Source organism: Apodemus sylvaticus, chromosome 4 (genome assembly GCF_947179515.1).
Source record: "Apodemus sylvaticus chromosome 4, mApoSyl1.1, whole genome shotgun sequence".
Classification (NCBI taxonomy): Eukaryota; Metazoa; Chordata; class Mammalia; order Rodentia; family Muridae; genus Apodemus; species Apodemus sylvaticus.
The window spans coordinates 36,157,032-36,170,246 of NC_067475.1; the positions used below are offsets into that span (position 1 = coordinate 36,157,032).

The window sequence follows — 13,215 nt, forward strand, 5'->3', positions numbered from 1 at the left end:
GACATGTTTCTGGAAGTCTAAAATTTAAATCAGGGAAGTAACACTAATGCCATAAAATAAATCACTTTAATAATTAATATACATAAATAGTTTATGTTGGAAACAATAAAGTCAAATCAATTCTGTGTAACAACAAATTTACAAAAATTTAAAAAATAGATTCATCTTACATCCAAATAATGGTAAAATAAGATGGCTGTAAATTTTCTGACTGAGTTTTCTTTTATATTTTATGAACAAACATAAAATTACAGTAATGTATGGTATTACAGTGCTTAGTAACCTTAAAGATTTGAAATAAGAATCTTACGCAGGAAATAAAAATAAAATAATTAAAATCACTTGTACACCTTTTTTGAGAAATAAATTAGGCACTTTATATTGAAACTCTTGTTCTATCAAAGTGTTTGGGACACAGTTACATTCATTTCTGGCAATGCTCAGACATTATCTGCCTCCCTCTAAGCAGGATGAGATGAAATACAGGCTGTCCACGGAGAGAAGCAGGTGTTTCTCAGAGAACAGGCGACAGCAATACAAAATAGAATCACCTTAAAAGCCCAAATTTCATGTGATACGTACAATTTTTTTTTGTCATTTAAAAACACTGTTTTTAGACCTTTGAGGGGGACACAACCTCTGACGGCATCAAAAGTCATTTTTTAAAATCATGTTACCCCTGTAATTACCCTGAACTCAAGTCCACAGCGAATCAGTTCCTCTCGTGATTCAAGGGAGTCAAAGCATTCTGTTTGGTCAACTGACTGATGATTCATCACGGTTTATGCGGACTCGGGATAAATAAGGAACTGCCTTCTCCTCCTTGTGTGGCCCGCATAGCCTTTGGCACCTAGGAGCATAGTTTTGTCCACGTGGCAGCCAGGTGCCAGAAGTCTGTGGCACAGAGCAACGGGAAAACAAGCCCGAGGCGGTTGGCCGAGGTATTTCTGAGCCAATTTTTCTGAATTACCTAGAAACCAGGCAATATAAGTTTAACCAAGGCAGAACGTGTTTGCATTTAGCCAGCGGAAACACTTGGGTGGCATTTTGTGGAGGAGCGAGCTGCCAGCTGCTTCCTCGTCCTAGCCTTACTTTTCGTTTGCATTTTCTTAGCCTTGGTTTTGTTTGTCTTCTTTTTCTTGTTTTCCTCTTTATACCACGGACCCCAGACTCCTCCGTTGAGCCTAGGGTTGCTTCTGGGATCCTTTGGAGGGTACCTGACAGGCACCGCAGTCTTGTTGAACTGTGACAGTCTCCGCAGCAGCTTTTTCACGATGCCTGGATACCTGCTGGATAGGTCCACCCTCTCGTATGGATCGGCCGTGATGTTGAAAAGCCAGATACTTTTGCCAGTTGACAGGGTAATCCTCTCATTGTGCCACCGGTTTGGACCCAGGTTGCTGAAAGCCTGAGGGGGGACCCAGTCACTGTAGCCAGGATTTCCTGTGAGCAGTTTCCAGTGTTGTACCCGGATGGCCGACTGGATTGCGGTGTTCCAGATTCCATAGCCTGCTGCCCAGGAGCCATTTTTCGCCTTGGTGTAGATAGGGTCAATGTTGTGCAAAATATCCACTCGGGGTGAACGAAGACCTTCGCTTATGGTCTCCCAGATATCGTAGCCATCTAGCTGAATGTCTTCATCAATCTGTCCTTCAGCCAGTGAAATCAAGGTTGGGTACCAATCGGTGATGTGCACAAGCTCCTTACACACTGTTCCCTTGTTTTTTAGAAGTGGGCTGTGCACAAAGCCAACTGCCCGGATGCCTCCTTCCCAGTATGTTCCTTTGCTGCCTCTGAGAGGCCAGTTACTTCCTCCTGCTGTGGGCTGCCCACCATTATCTGAGGAGTAAATGATAATGCTGTTGTTATAGAAACCATACCTCTTTAGAGCCAGGGTCACATTGTGGATTGCTTCATCCAAACAGGAGAGCATGGCCGCATACCTCCTCCTGTTTATGTTGATAATGGATCGGTAGTGTTCAAAGTACCTGCCAGGGGCTTGCAGCGGTGAGTGGACAGCTTGGTAAGCAACGTATAAAAATAGAGGTTTTGTGGGGTCGTGGGAAGCTAAGATTTGCTGCACTCTCTGTGTGTACATCTGTGTTGAATAGATGCCATTGTCATAGTCCCAAGCCGCATTGTCGTTTTCGTATAAGTCATAGCCACACACCCCAGGACTGTCACATTTGTAGTGTGTGTAGTAATCGCCGCTTCCCAAAAGAGAACCAAAAAAGGTATCAAATCCTCTCTTGGTGGGCATGCAGTCTTTTCTGTAAAATCCCAAGTGCCACTTCCCAACCATATGGGTTGAATAGCCGACCTCCTTCAGCTTCTGAGGTAGGGTTGCGTTGTCCAGAGGTAGACAGTTGGGTTGGGTAGGTCTAATGATAGAATGCTGAAGTCCTGTGTGTATCTGATACCTTTGAGGGAAGAGTAAACACTTTGTCAAGGCAGGATAAAAGGGACATTCTCCATATAGATGATTATTAAGTTAAATAAAGTTTCTGTCAAAATCAACTCAAACCCAAATTAAATATGATAAACTGAGGAGCTCTATTCTACTTCCCAAGTTTTAAGTGGCTTCCCGTTTAACACTTGAAGAGCATTTTCAGTACTTTGGAAACTAAGATTTTTACTCCTTATCTCAAAGTCTTTTAAAAATCCTTATAAAACTTAATTAAAATAAAATACAGTCTTTTAATTATATGTCAGGGTGCTAGTATATAGAGAAGAACGCACAGAATTAGAGCATAATGGATTTCACACTTGCTTCTGAATCATATCCTGAGATCATGTATCTCAAACTGACACTAGTGTTCTACAACACAGGCAGAATAGCTTATGCTCTAAGATCAAGAATTGACAAATGGGACCTCATAAAATTACAAAGTTTCTGTAAGGCAAAGGACACTGTTAAAAAGGACAAAACGGCAACCATCAAATTGGGAAAGGATATTCACCAACCCCACATCTGATAGAGGGCTAATATCCAATATATACAAAGAACTCAAGAAGTTGGACCCCAGGGAACCAAATAACCCTATTAAAAATGGGGTACAGATCTAAACAAAGAATTTTCACCTGAAGAAATTCAGATGGCCAAGAGGCACCTTAAGAAGTGCTCAACATCATTAGTCATTAGGGAAATGCAAATCAAAACAACCCTGAGATTTCACCTTACACCAGTCAGAATGGCTAAGGTCAAAAACTCAGGAGACAGCAGGTGTTGGGAAGGATGTGGAGAAAGAGGAACACTCCTCCACTGCTGGTGGGGCTGTAAGATGGTATAACCACTTTGGAAATCAGTCTGGCGGTTCCTCAGAAAACTGGACATGACACTTCCAGAGGACCCTGCTATATATCTCCTGGGCATATACCCAAAGGTTTCCCCAGCATGCAATAAAGACACATGCTCCATTATGTTCATAGCAGCCTTATTTATAATAGCCAGAAGGTGGAAAGAACCCAGATGCCCCTCAAAGGAGGAATGGATACAGAAAATGTGGTATATATACACAATGGAATACTACTCAGCAATTAGAAACAATGAATTCACAAAATTTTTAGGCAAATGGTTTGATCTGGAAAATATCATCCTAAGTGAGGTAACCCAGTCACAAAAGAATGCACATGGAATGCAATCTCTGACAAGTGGATATTAATTAGCCCAGAAGCCCTGAATACCCAAGGCACAAATAGCATAACAAATGACTCCCATGAAGAAGTATGGAGAAGGTCCTGATCCTGGAAAGGATTGATCTAGTATTGGAGGGGAATATAAGGACAGAGAAGAAAAGGAGGGAGGTAATAGGAGAATGGATGGAGAGAAGAAGGTTTATGGGACATATGGGGAGGGGGTTCCGGGAAAGGGGAAATCATTTGGAATGTAAACAAAGAATATAGAGAATAAAAATATTAATAAAAAAGAACACAGGCAGAAATATGAAAAAATCCCATGGTAGCTTGTCAAACAATATTTCACACATCATCCCCAACCTATTGGGATCTCTGAAAAAAGAAATGGCTTCTGGCTGCAGAAACCAAACTCAGTGTCTAGAGCTAGAGCAGGAGATTGTTCTTCTAGTTCCACAGGAAGTAAGTGCACCTCTGTTTTCCAGTGTCTCTCTCCCCACCTCCTTCCTCCACCCCTGAACCCCCCCCCCCCCAGTAAATTGCTTAGAATGAAGTCTAGGGAAGCAGAGTGACCTTTCTATATTGTATGAAAATGACAAGGAAGCTAATTTCCAGCATTTTCCCTAGTCATTTTCCCAAGTGATTACCCCCCACCCCCGAAGCAGTTACTATCATATTACCTGTATGAGGTTACTGGGAGTCCACTTGCACCTGTTAATTCATAATACTTGAAAACAGAATTGAAAACAGAATTGACTACAGTTATTGGGCATGCTCAAAATAACTTAAAATATAACAAAAACCAAATGCTATAAAAATAGGTCAAAAATGAAGGTATTCTTGGGCTCAAACCAATTACAAAGAAGGCAATTAAGAGAGAAAACCCAAACTTGGGCTAGTTTCTTAGTAAGAATTTTATTTCAGTTCTTTAAGGATACTAAGCACTGTAATACCATAAGTAACTGTTACATTATGTTTGTTTATAAAACACAATAGGAAACTCATTCAGAAAAATTATAGCCATTATTTTTCCCCATTATTTGAATGTAAAAGGATGATTATATTTTTAAATTTTTGTCAATTTTGTTTTTTCAATACAGAGTTGATTTGACCTTGTTTTCAATATAATACTATTTATGTGCATTAATTATTAGAGTGATTTATGTTATGACTTAGTAGATAAAATGAAGACCTGAGTTTAGAGCCTCAGAACCCACATAGGAAAAGCTGATCATGGTGGCCTATGTATATAACCCAACACTGCTGGGAACAGGCAGATCCTGGAGCTAGCTGGTGAGAAGTTCAGCTGAATCATGTAGCTCCACAAGTACATACAAGTATAGATCTTTTAGAACACACATACACACACACACACACACACACACACACATACACACACACACGAATGTCCCCCAAACCAACACTTGTCCACAATGATGTTGTGTGTTCTTTGGGTGAATAGCCCAATTTGTCTTTACATGCTTAGCAGGCAGTGTGATGCAAGTGTGAGTTCCTGAGTGTTAATTGCACATGCGTGCTGATGAGGGAGCAGGGCCTGTGCTGACCACATCTCACGCTGCCAAGGTGCCTTTGCATCTGCCCTTCTCTCCATTCAGCATTAGCAGTCAGCATTTCACATCAATCACAGTTGTGAGAACTTAAAGTAGAGAAACTCCTAAAGACATGCCACAAGCCTTGCTAAGCAGCAAATTCAGAGGGTGTTATCCTGATAATTTTGGTCTATCTGAGGATCCATAAAAATGGATCCTATGATCCATATGTCAGATCACTAGTTTTGTACATGAAAAAATGAGAAAGGCCTACCAAAATAAACTTGGAAAGAAAATGAAAATTTTATCAATAATTCACAGGATTATGTTATTACTTAAATAATTATCACACATAGACCATACAGTGACCCAAATGCATATTTAATTCCTCTAAAGGCTAAAGATTTTAAGCCTTTGTAATTAAATTGGTTATTTTTCACCTGAGTGGTAGAGACAAAGGAAATGATGCTTATGAAAATATAAGAAATGTTTGTGGTGGGGAGAGAGAGAAAAAGAGAGGAGGGGAGAGGAGAGGCAAAGAGACAAGAGACAAACCTGAAGATGGTGAAGATGTTAGCAGATGTTAGGCAGTGGGGAACTAAGAGGTATCTGCTTCATTCAGAAGATGGAGAAGTGTTGGCAGATAAATCAGAGTCCAGACTCACTAGTGAATTAAGAGGTTTCTGCTCCTCTGAAAATAGAAAGTTTTCCACATTGGGGAATTTTGAGTCGATAACATAAAGGCTTGCCAATAGCTCATAAGGAATGAAAGAGTTTTCAGGTCATTTTCTCCATTAGTGGTTTTGAGGCTCAGACTAGAGGAAAGAGTTTGGAGCAGAATGAGGATCTTGATTAAGTACGCAGGTGTTGGAATCTGACATATCTGAGTTTAGATTTCCACAGTTACCTATGATATTGGGGGCGTTGTTTAACTTTCTCATTTTCAGTTTCCTCATCAGGGAAATTAGAGTGATAATTTATGTTGGGATGCCGTGGGCCCCAAAAAGGAGCACAAAGTCTAGGGCAGGTAGGACAGTTGTAAAATGATAGCTATCACTATGACCACCTAAAATTATAGACTGGTGTATAATGACATATTTGTAGAAAGTTTTATAGTTCTTAGATTTTATTTCATATGTATAATTGCACTTAATTCTCAGGACTGTAGGGAGAAGTCACATTTCATGGTGGGGAAAGCAGAGAGGCAGAGAGTTGTAGTATTTTTATGAATCACCTCAACTGCTCATCAGGCTGTGACACTGATTTTTGAATAGAATAGCATGACTATGTCTGTTACTCATTCAGTTTTTAAACTATTAGTTCCTATGATTGCTTTCTGAAAAGGTCTAAGGGCCGTCAAAAGTGAAAGATTAGCAATCAGATAATGTGGCTTATGTTGATCACAGAAATACTTGAGATTTTAGCAGAACACATTGGGCAAAGGCAAACAGAAAGTCTTGCCACATTACCACACCCCACCCCCACCCTCCCACATGACACACACACTTCCTAAAGCTCTGTCATTTCCTAGGCACAATCAAGATACCACTAACAGTGGATACAAGTTAAAGGTACAACTTCTCTTGCCTTAAGATCAGTGCAGATGGAGGCCATGCCTGCCAATCATATGGAAAGCAAGCTGCTGCTTCTCTTTGTTCTTTTTCCCACCAAGAATGTTGGTAGATTGTTTTAATTCAGGCAAGACAGAGATGAAATCTGAGACGAGTTTGCCTGGATATTTGGGGTGAACAAGACTTTCACATCACAGCAGCAACTGTCCAGAAGACAAGGCAGATAACTTCAAAATATACCACCAAATCCTGAGTGAATCAAAGGTAGTTTCTCTCTTCTTTGATCTCAACTCATTGAAGGAAGAGTCTAAAGGACTCTTAATTAATCAAGAGATCAAAGTTAATGTGATTAGTAATGAGACAAACTGGAAAGGTGTGGAATGCTCCTGAGCTCAAGAGGAAGCTCTGGGAAGGAAAAGATACAGTCTCTACAGCATTTTGACCAAAGATATGGAGCCTGAACTTAATATAAGATCATGCTGTGCTAAGGGTCTCAAATAAGGGGTGTTTCCAGTTTGAAAGGAATTAAGGGGAGATGATGATGAAGCATGTGATCCTAAGCTACAGTGGGCATAACCTGAGAGCTGAAAGAGCTAAAGTGACTCTCAGGAGTCATTGAGAAGAACTGTGTTTTCCTAATTTGATGGGTTCCTGAGTCTAATAAAGAAGAACAAAGGTAACATGGGGGATGGTGGCTTGTAGGATAACAGTATGAGGGATGATGAATCTTCATTCTAGAAATTAACTTCAAGAAGTTTAATGTTGCTGGGTATCTCTGCAATTTTTCTATGAATATGAAATGGGTTCAAGTACAGTAAAAATATACAAAAAGTAATTATGGTAAGTGAAAAATATTTCCATTAAAATTTCAATTAGTTTAATGGCTATAAATTAATTTAAGGAATTAGATTCAGTTGACTATGAATGCAGTAAACAAAAGGAGAAACCATACTAGTGAAAAAACCCTAAATTGCTCATAAAATATATTTCATTTAGACAGCAGGCAAAATCTGAGAAATAATAATTCCACTCTATGTGAATCAGAACATGAAGAGCAAACTGTTTACTACTGAAGTATATAGTACTTATATACTATTATAAAACAAAAGCCAAATACAAATTTAAGATGAGATTAAAAACTAAGAAATTAAAGAAGACACCATAAGATGGAAAGACCTTCCATGCTGAAGAATCAGTAGGATTAATATTGTGAAGTGACCATCCCACCAAAAGCAACAGTCTCCATCAAACGTCCAAGGTATTTCTTCACTGAAATTTAAAAAGTAGAAACAATTTCAACTTCATTAAAACATCTTGAATAATAAAATAACTGCTGGAGTTATTTTAACTTCATTAAAACATCTTGAATAATAAAATAACTGCTGGAGTTATCACCATCCCAGATTTCACATTGTAATGTGGAATTACAATAAAATTATCATGGTATTGACATAAGAACAAACACATTGACTCAATGGAATCCAGTTGGAGTTCCAGACATAACTATGCACACCAATAGACATCTTATTTTTTTTTAAAGAAGCCAGAAATGCTCACTGGAAAATGAAGGCATCATCAACAAATGCTGCTTGGAAAACTAGAGAATACATGGAGATGAACCTTTGTAGATCCATGCTTACACCCTATGCAAAAATTACCTCCAAATGGATCATAGACTTCAACATAAGGGCAGATACACCAAATATGATAAAAGGTGGAGTAGGGAATAGTCTTGAGCTCATTGGAACAGAAAAGGCCTTTTGTGCAGACTATCATTAGGCACTAAGAACAAGAATTAATAAGTAATGTTATATGTTTACTCTCAGATATGGATGTTAGCTATTCAACCTTGAATATATGTGCTGCAACCTGAATAATTACAGAGGTTAGGTACCAGGATGGGGGCAGTGGAGGTAGAGGATCTCTCAAGGAAAGAGAGAATTAGTGTTACAGAGAGCTAAAGGGAAAACTGCAACAGTAGGATTCAAAGAGGAAAAAGACTGGGATCAGAGAACACTGAAAAGGAGCAGATATGGGTGAGGACAGCTAATGCTAAAGGCCTTTTGGAAATCCATATGGAAACCTACTATGGTAAAAGCTTCCTAATGTGTGTGTGTGTGTGTGTGTGTGTATATATATATACACAATCTAAATGGAATCATTGTATGAGGAAGACAATGGCCCAATTCGGCATCTTATTCCACCAAGTAAAACCTCCACTAGGTTTTACATCCTATGGAATCATTGGTCAAAAGGTCCCATGGACTGCTCAAACATCACAGGCTATTGTCAAGGCTATTGGCTGCTCTCTACAACCTGATGCTGAACATGACAGGTTTTTCACAAGAGGTCCAGCTTGTACCTACGAGAAGCTTTACCCCTACTGGCAAGTGTTCATAGTGCTGAAGGGATTAAGAGAAAGCTAATCATCACTGACACCAAGCTTCAAACCTGGTGACCTACAACAGGGACCTACCTGCAAGATACACTGGTACAAGTATGGCACAAATGTCATGAGAGTAGCCAACCACTTTTTGACTATACTTAAGGCTCATTTTGTGAGATAAAATCCATGCCTGACTGTAAAGTCGACAAGAATCTGAAACTAGATAGGTCATAAATTTAGGAGGATATCTAATACTATTATTATTTTGCTTAAAAAGAAAATACAGCAATAAACATGGCCTCTAGTGACATTGCTATATCCATACATCAGTGCCTTGTTCAGCCTCCATCAGAGAAGTTTCTTTATTCAGTAGATGGTGTTTGTATATGTATAATATGTGTTAAAATTGGTTTTGTTAGCCATCTACCACTGGACATGGGCCTACCCCTCACTGTGATTAGTATAGGTGTCTTCTTCATAGAGTATATTTCGAAAGATTGCATTATTTTTATTAAAAATAAAGCAACACTTGTGAAATATAGTTGATATTTTGGTCTGGCTACTATGTAAAGAAAATTTCATAAAGTAAGTATGAATCTGTCACTGATGCCAACTCTGGCAAGAGCAGTAACCATCATTCTCATTTTTCTGCCAACATAGGAGATTGTAGTTTATAAATCAAGTAACAGAGATTCATAATGTATAAAAATAATATTACATGTTGCAAAAGGCATTTATCACTTGCTTTTAAAAAGACTCTGCTGTCTTGCAGAATAATTCTATTTATAGACTTTAATTTCATCTTTAAGTTAATTATACCCTGGAGGTTGGTGCAGCTGGGCATGGATGTCACAAGAGAATGACTAATTTTTCACTCAGCATTCATTTTTCTACTATCGTCCAAACACAATGCTTACTTTGGGGGCCATAAAAATAATTGAAATGGTCTCTGCTCTTAAAATACTCAGTCTAGTGGATAAGACCAAAAAGCAATTAGAGAACCCTCTGATTAGCTGCAAGCACCCCGGTATACTTCCATTAAGTGCTTATGGGCAGAATCATCTGGGGCCATGTTTAGAAATTTAGCACAATCATTGGAGTATCTTGGAGATGCTGATCAAAGGAGTTGAGAGAACAAAGAGTAGAGCACATTGTCAAGGGAGCCAGACTCTAAGATAGTTCATCCAGGTGAGGGCTGAAGGGGAGATGGAGAATGCTCCAGGGACTGGAGCAGAATGTTCACACTTAAAACTATGAAAGTGTGGCGCTTCACTAATGGATCACTTGGAATGTTTTACTGGCTTGTTTTGTGTGTTAACTTGACACACGCTGGAGTCATCACAGAAAAAGGAGCCTCCCTTGGGGGAAATGCCTCCATGAGATCCAACTGTAAGGCATTTTCTCAATTAGTGATCAGGTGGGGAGGGCACGGCCCACTGTGGTCATGTCATTCCCAGGCTGCTAGGCCTGGGTTCTATGAGAAGGCAAGTTGAGCAAGCCAGGGGGAGCAAGCCAGTAAGCAGCACCCCTACATGACCTCTGCCATCAGCTCCTGCCTCCAAGTTCCTGCTCTGTGTGAGTTCCTGTCCTGACTTCCTTTGGTGATGAAAAGCAATGTGGAAGTGTAAGCTGAATAAACTCTTTCCTCCCCAACTTGCTTCTTGGTCATAATATTTTGTTCAGGAATAGAAACCCTAAGACAAACATGAAAGATTCATACATGTCTTCATGGGACATAACGTGATGGAGGCAGGAAACTGCTAAATGACACAAGCTGTGTTACAGTATTGAGCAAACTAAGCATTTCATATAGGTCATAGGTCGGCACAGGAGTGCTGTTCAAAATAATGCGTAATAAAATCCTTGCACTAGAAAGCTCATTAAGATGGTAGTGAAGACATATTAGTGAAATAAGATGCACTTGTGGCTAAGAGATAAACAGTGTCAGCCAAATCTAAGGTTAGCACGGTGAAGTTGAGCTATTGGAACATTTGTGTTTATAATAGACACTTGATAGGGCTACAGACTTTGGGTGGGGAGCAAGGAAGACAGATTGTTCAAAGTGGGCTCACCTTGTCTGGGTGTGAGGAGGTTTCTTGCACTGAGTTATGCATCCCAGGAAGAGACATTGGAGCAAAAGGGAGTGTGGTGACTCCTGATTTGTGTTGCTAAAATATATGGTAAAGTAGGGGAGATTCGAGACTTGTTAGCTTGCAGACAGCAGTCAAATGCATTAGACCACAGACAGACAGGATAGAGCCAGAGGGCAGAAGTGGAAGCCCAGAAGATGCCCCATTTTGGAGCAAAACAAGAAGTAGTAGCAAAAAGCTGAGATGAAGCAGCCACTGCAAACTAGAGCAGTGCAGAGTTTCTAAGAGTTGAAGGCATCACCTGCCATAAAGAAGCAGGGAAGACAAGAGCCAGAAAGCATCAACTAGACGCAATACAAATATACCTTAATAGAGGTCGGAGGAAACACAGAAGAGGGAAGAGACCATGTTTTGAGTGGATGCATAGATTCTGAATAATGTAAATGTGAAGATTGGGAGAATGGACAGTATTTTCAGAGGTAGGACTCCAAGTGCTGATGGGAAAAATATTGGCAATATATCACCAAGTGAAGGAACAATGGTTGAAGCAGAATGACTCTTGTATAATAAAATGTTTATGACAAAAATGTTTAGGTTCCATGAGTGTAGGGTCATTTATCACTACTATAGCTATATCACCGAAAACTGTATGGGGTCCATGCACAGTACGTATATTTCTAGAAAGTTGTTGGATGAATGACTGATGTAGCATATTCATAAGGAGAAGAAAAACAAGTGAGAATGTATGTGAAATTATTAAAGATGATTATTTCTATGCTGATAATAATTGTAGAAGATACTTTTATTTTCTGTCTTATAAACTGATAAACTTATATAAAGGTGAAATTTAGATGATTGTATTGAAATTAGTCTTTTCTACTCAGAGTACCTAGTAACGCTTGTTGAGTCTACAAATTATATATATCATCTATATCATATATCTATATCATATAATTATCTTTATCTCCATCCATCCATCCATCCATCCATCTATCCATCTATCCATCTATCCATCCATCTATCTATCATCTATCTATCTATCTATCTATCTATCTATCTATCTATCTATCTATCTATCATCTATCTATCTATCATCTATCATCTATCTATCTATCTATCTATCTATCTATCTATCTATCTATCTGGAATTAAAGTTCATTCATATCATCCATGATGTCTTTCCTAGTAGGAGCATTGACTCTGAAGATCTTCAGAACAGAGAAGGATGCAGTGGGCTCAGGAGACTGAAACTGTTCTCTCAAAGTCAGAGAAAAATCATTCTTTCACTAAAGAACTGAATTCAGATCATCTGTAAAGTATCATTCAAATTCCTGACTGTCAATTCTGTTGGTCATCAAATCCTCCTGTTTGTCCTTGCAACTGCCCAGCTGATTGCCAGCTGACTAACATCCACAGCATTCATTATTCTATTTAACTAAATGCAGTTTTCCTTGTGGAAAAGGCTTACTAATCACACATTAAGTGGCTCCTCTTTGCAAATAGTTTCCACCAAGAGGAAGATTCATCTCTAGTACAGTCTTCTCTCTCACATTCTTTTATTTTGGGGGGAGAATTAATTGATATTAATTAATTGATATGATACTTCATCTTTTCAGCACCATGCCCTGGAACTTGAAGGGGTCTCTGGTACTTTCTCCCAAGTGGTAGAATTACAGGGTGCTTCACAGTGTGAAGCTCTGCAGACCTACTGTATAACAGTAAGATTTCATGTGGAATTTACAAACTACCACATGTCTTTCAAAATGAATACCCCTTCGTGTGATTAATGGATTCTGTGTTTGATAACTCATTTTCAGGAGAAATTTTGAGGAGCAGCTTTGTGGACACATTTAAAATTCTCCTATTTACAGACATGCTTCAAAGACACAAATATCACATAAGATAGTGTGCCTGTACTTTAAAGTACTTACAGTTTTCTTTTGTTCTCTATATGACTACAGGCTACTATTAAATCGGTATATGGT

At 39.0% G+C, this 13,215-nt stretch overlaps 1 protein-coding gene across 1 annotated transcript in view; it reads right to left on the minus strand.

Moving 5' to 3' along the window:
* Nucleotides 1–204: 204 nt before the first annotated feature.
* The window catches only part of Arsj (arylsulfatase family member J), a 75,663-nt gene continuing 62,652 nt past the window's right edge, over nucleotides 205–13,215 (minus strand). The window contains exon 2 of the mRNA XM_052179295.1: nucleotides 205–2,420. Coding sequence (XP_052035255.1) covers nucleotides 1,019–2,420 — 1,402 coding nt within the window. The 3' untranslated portion in view covers nucleotides 205–1,018. The remainder of the gene's footprint in view (nucleotides 2,421–13,215) is intronic.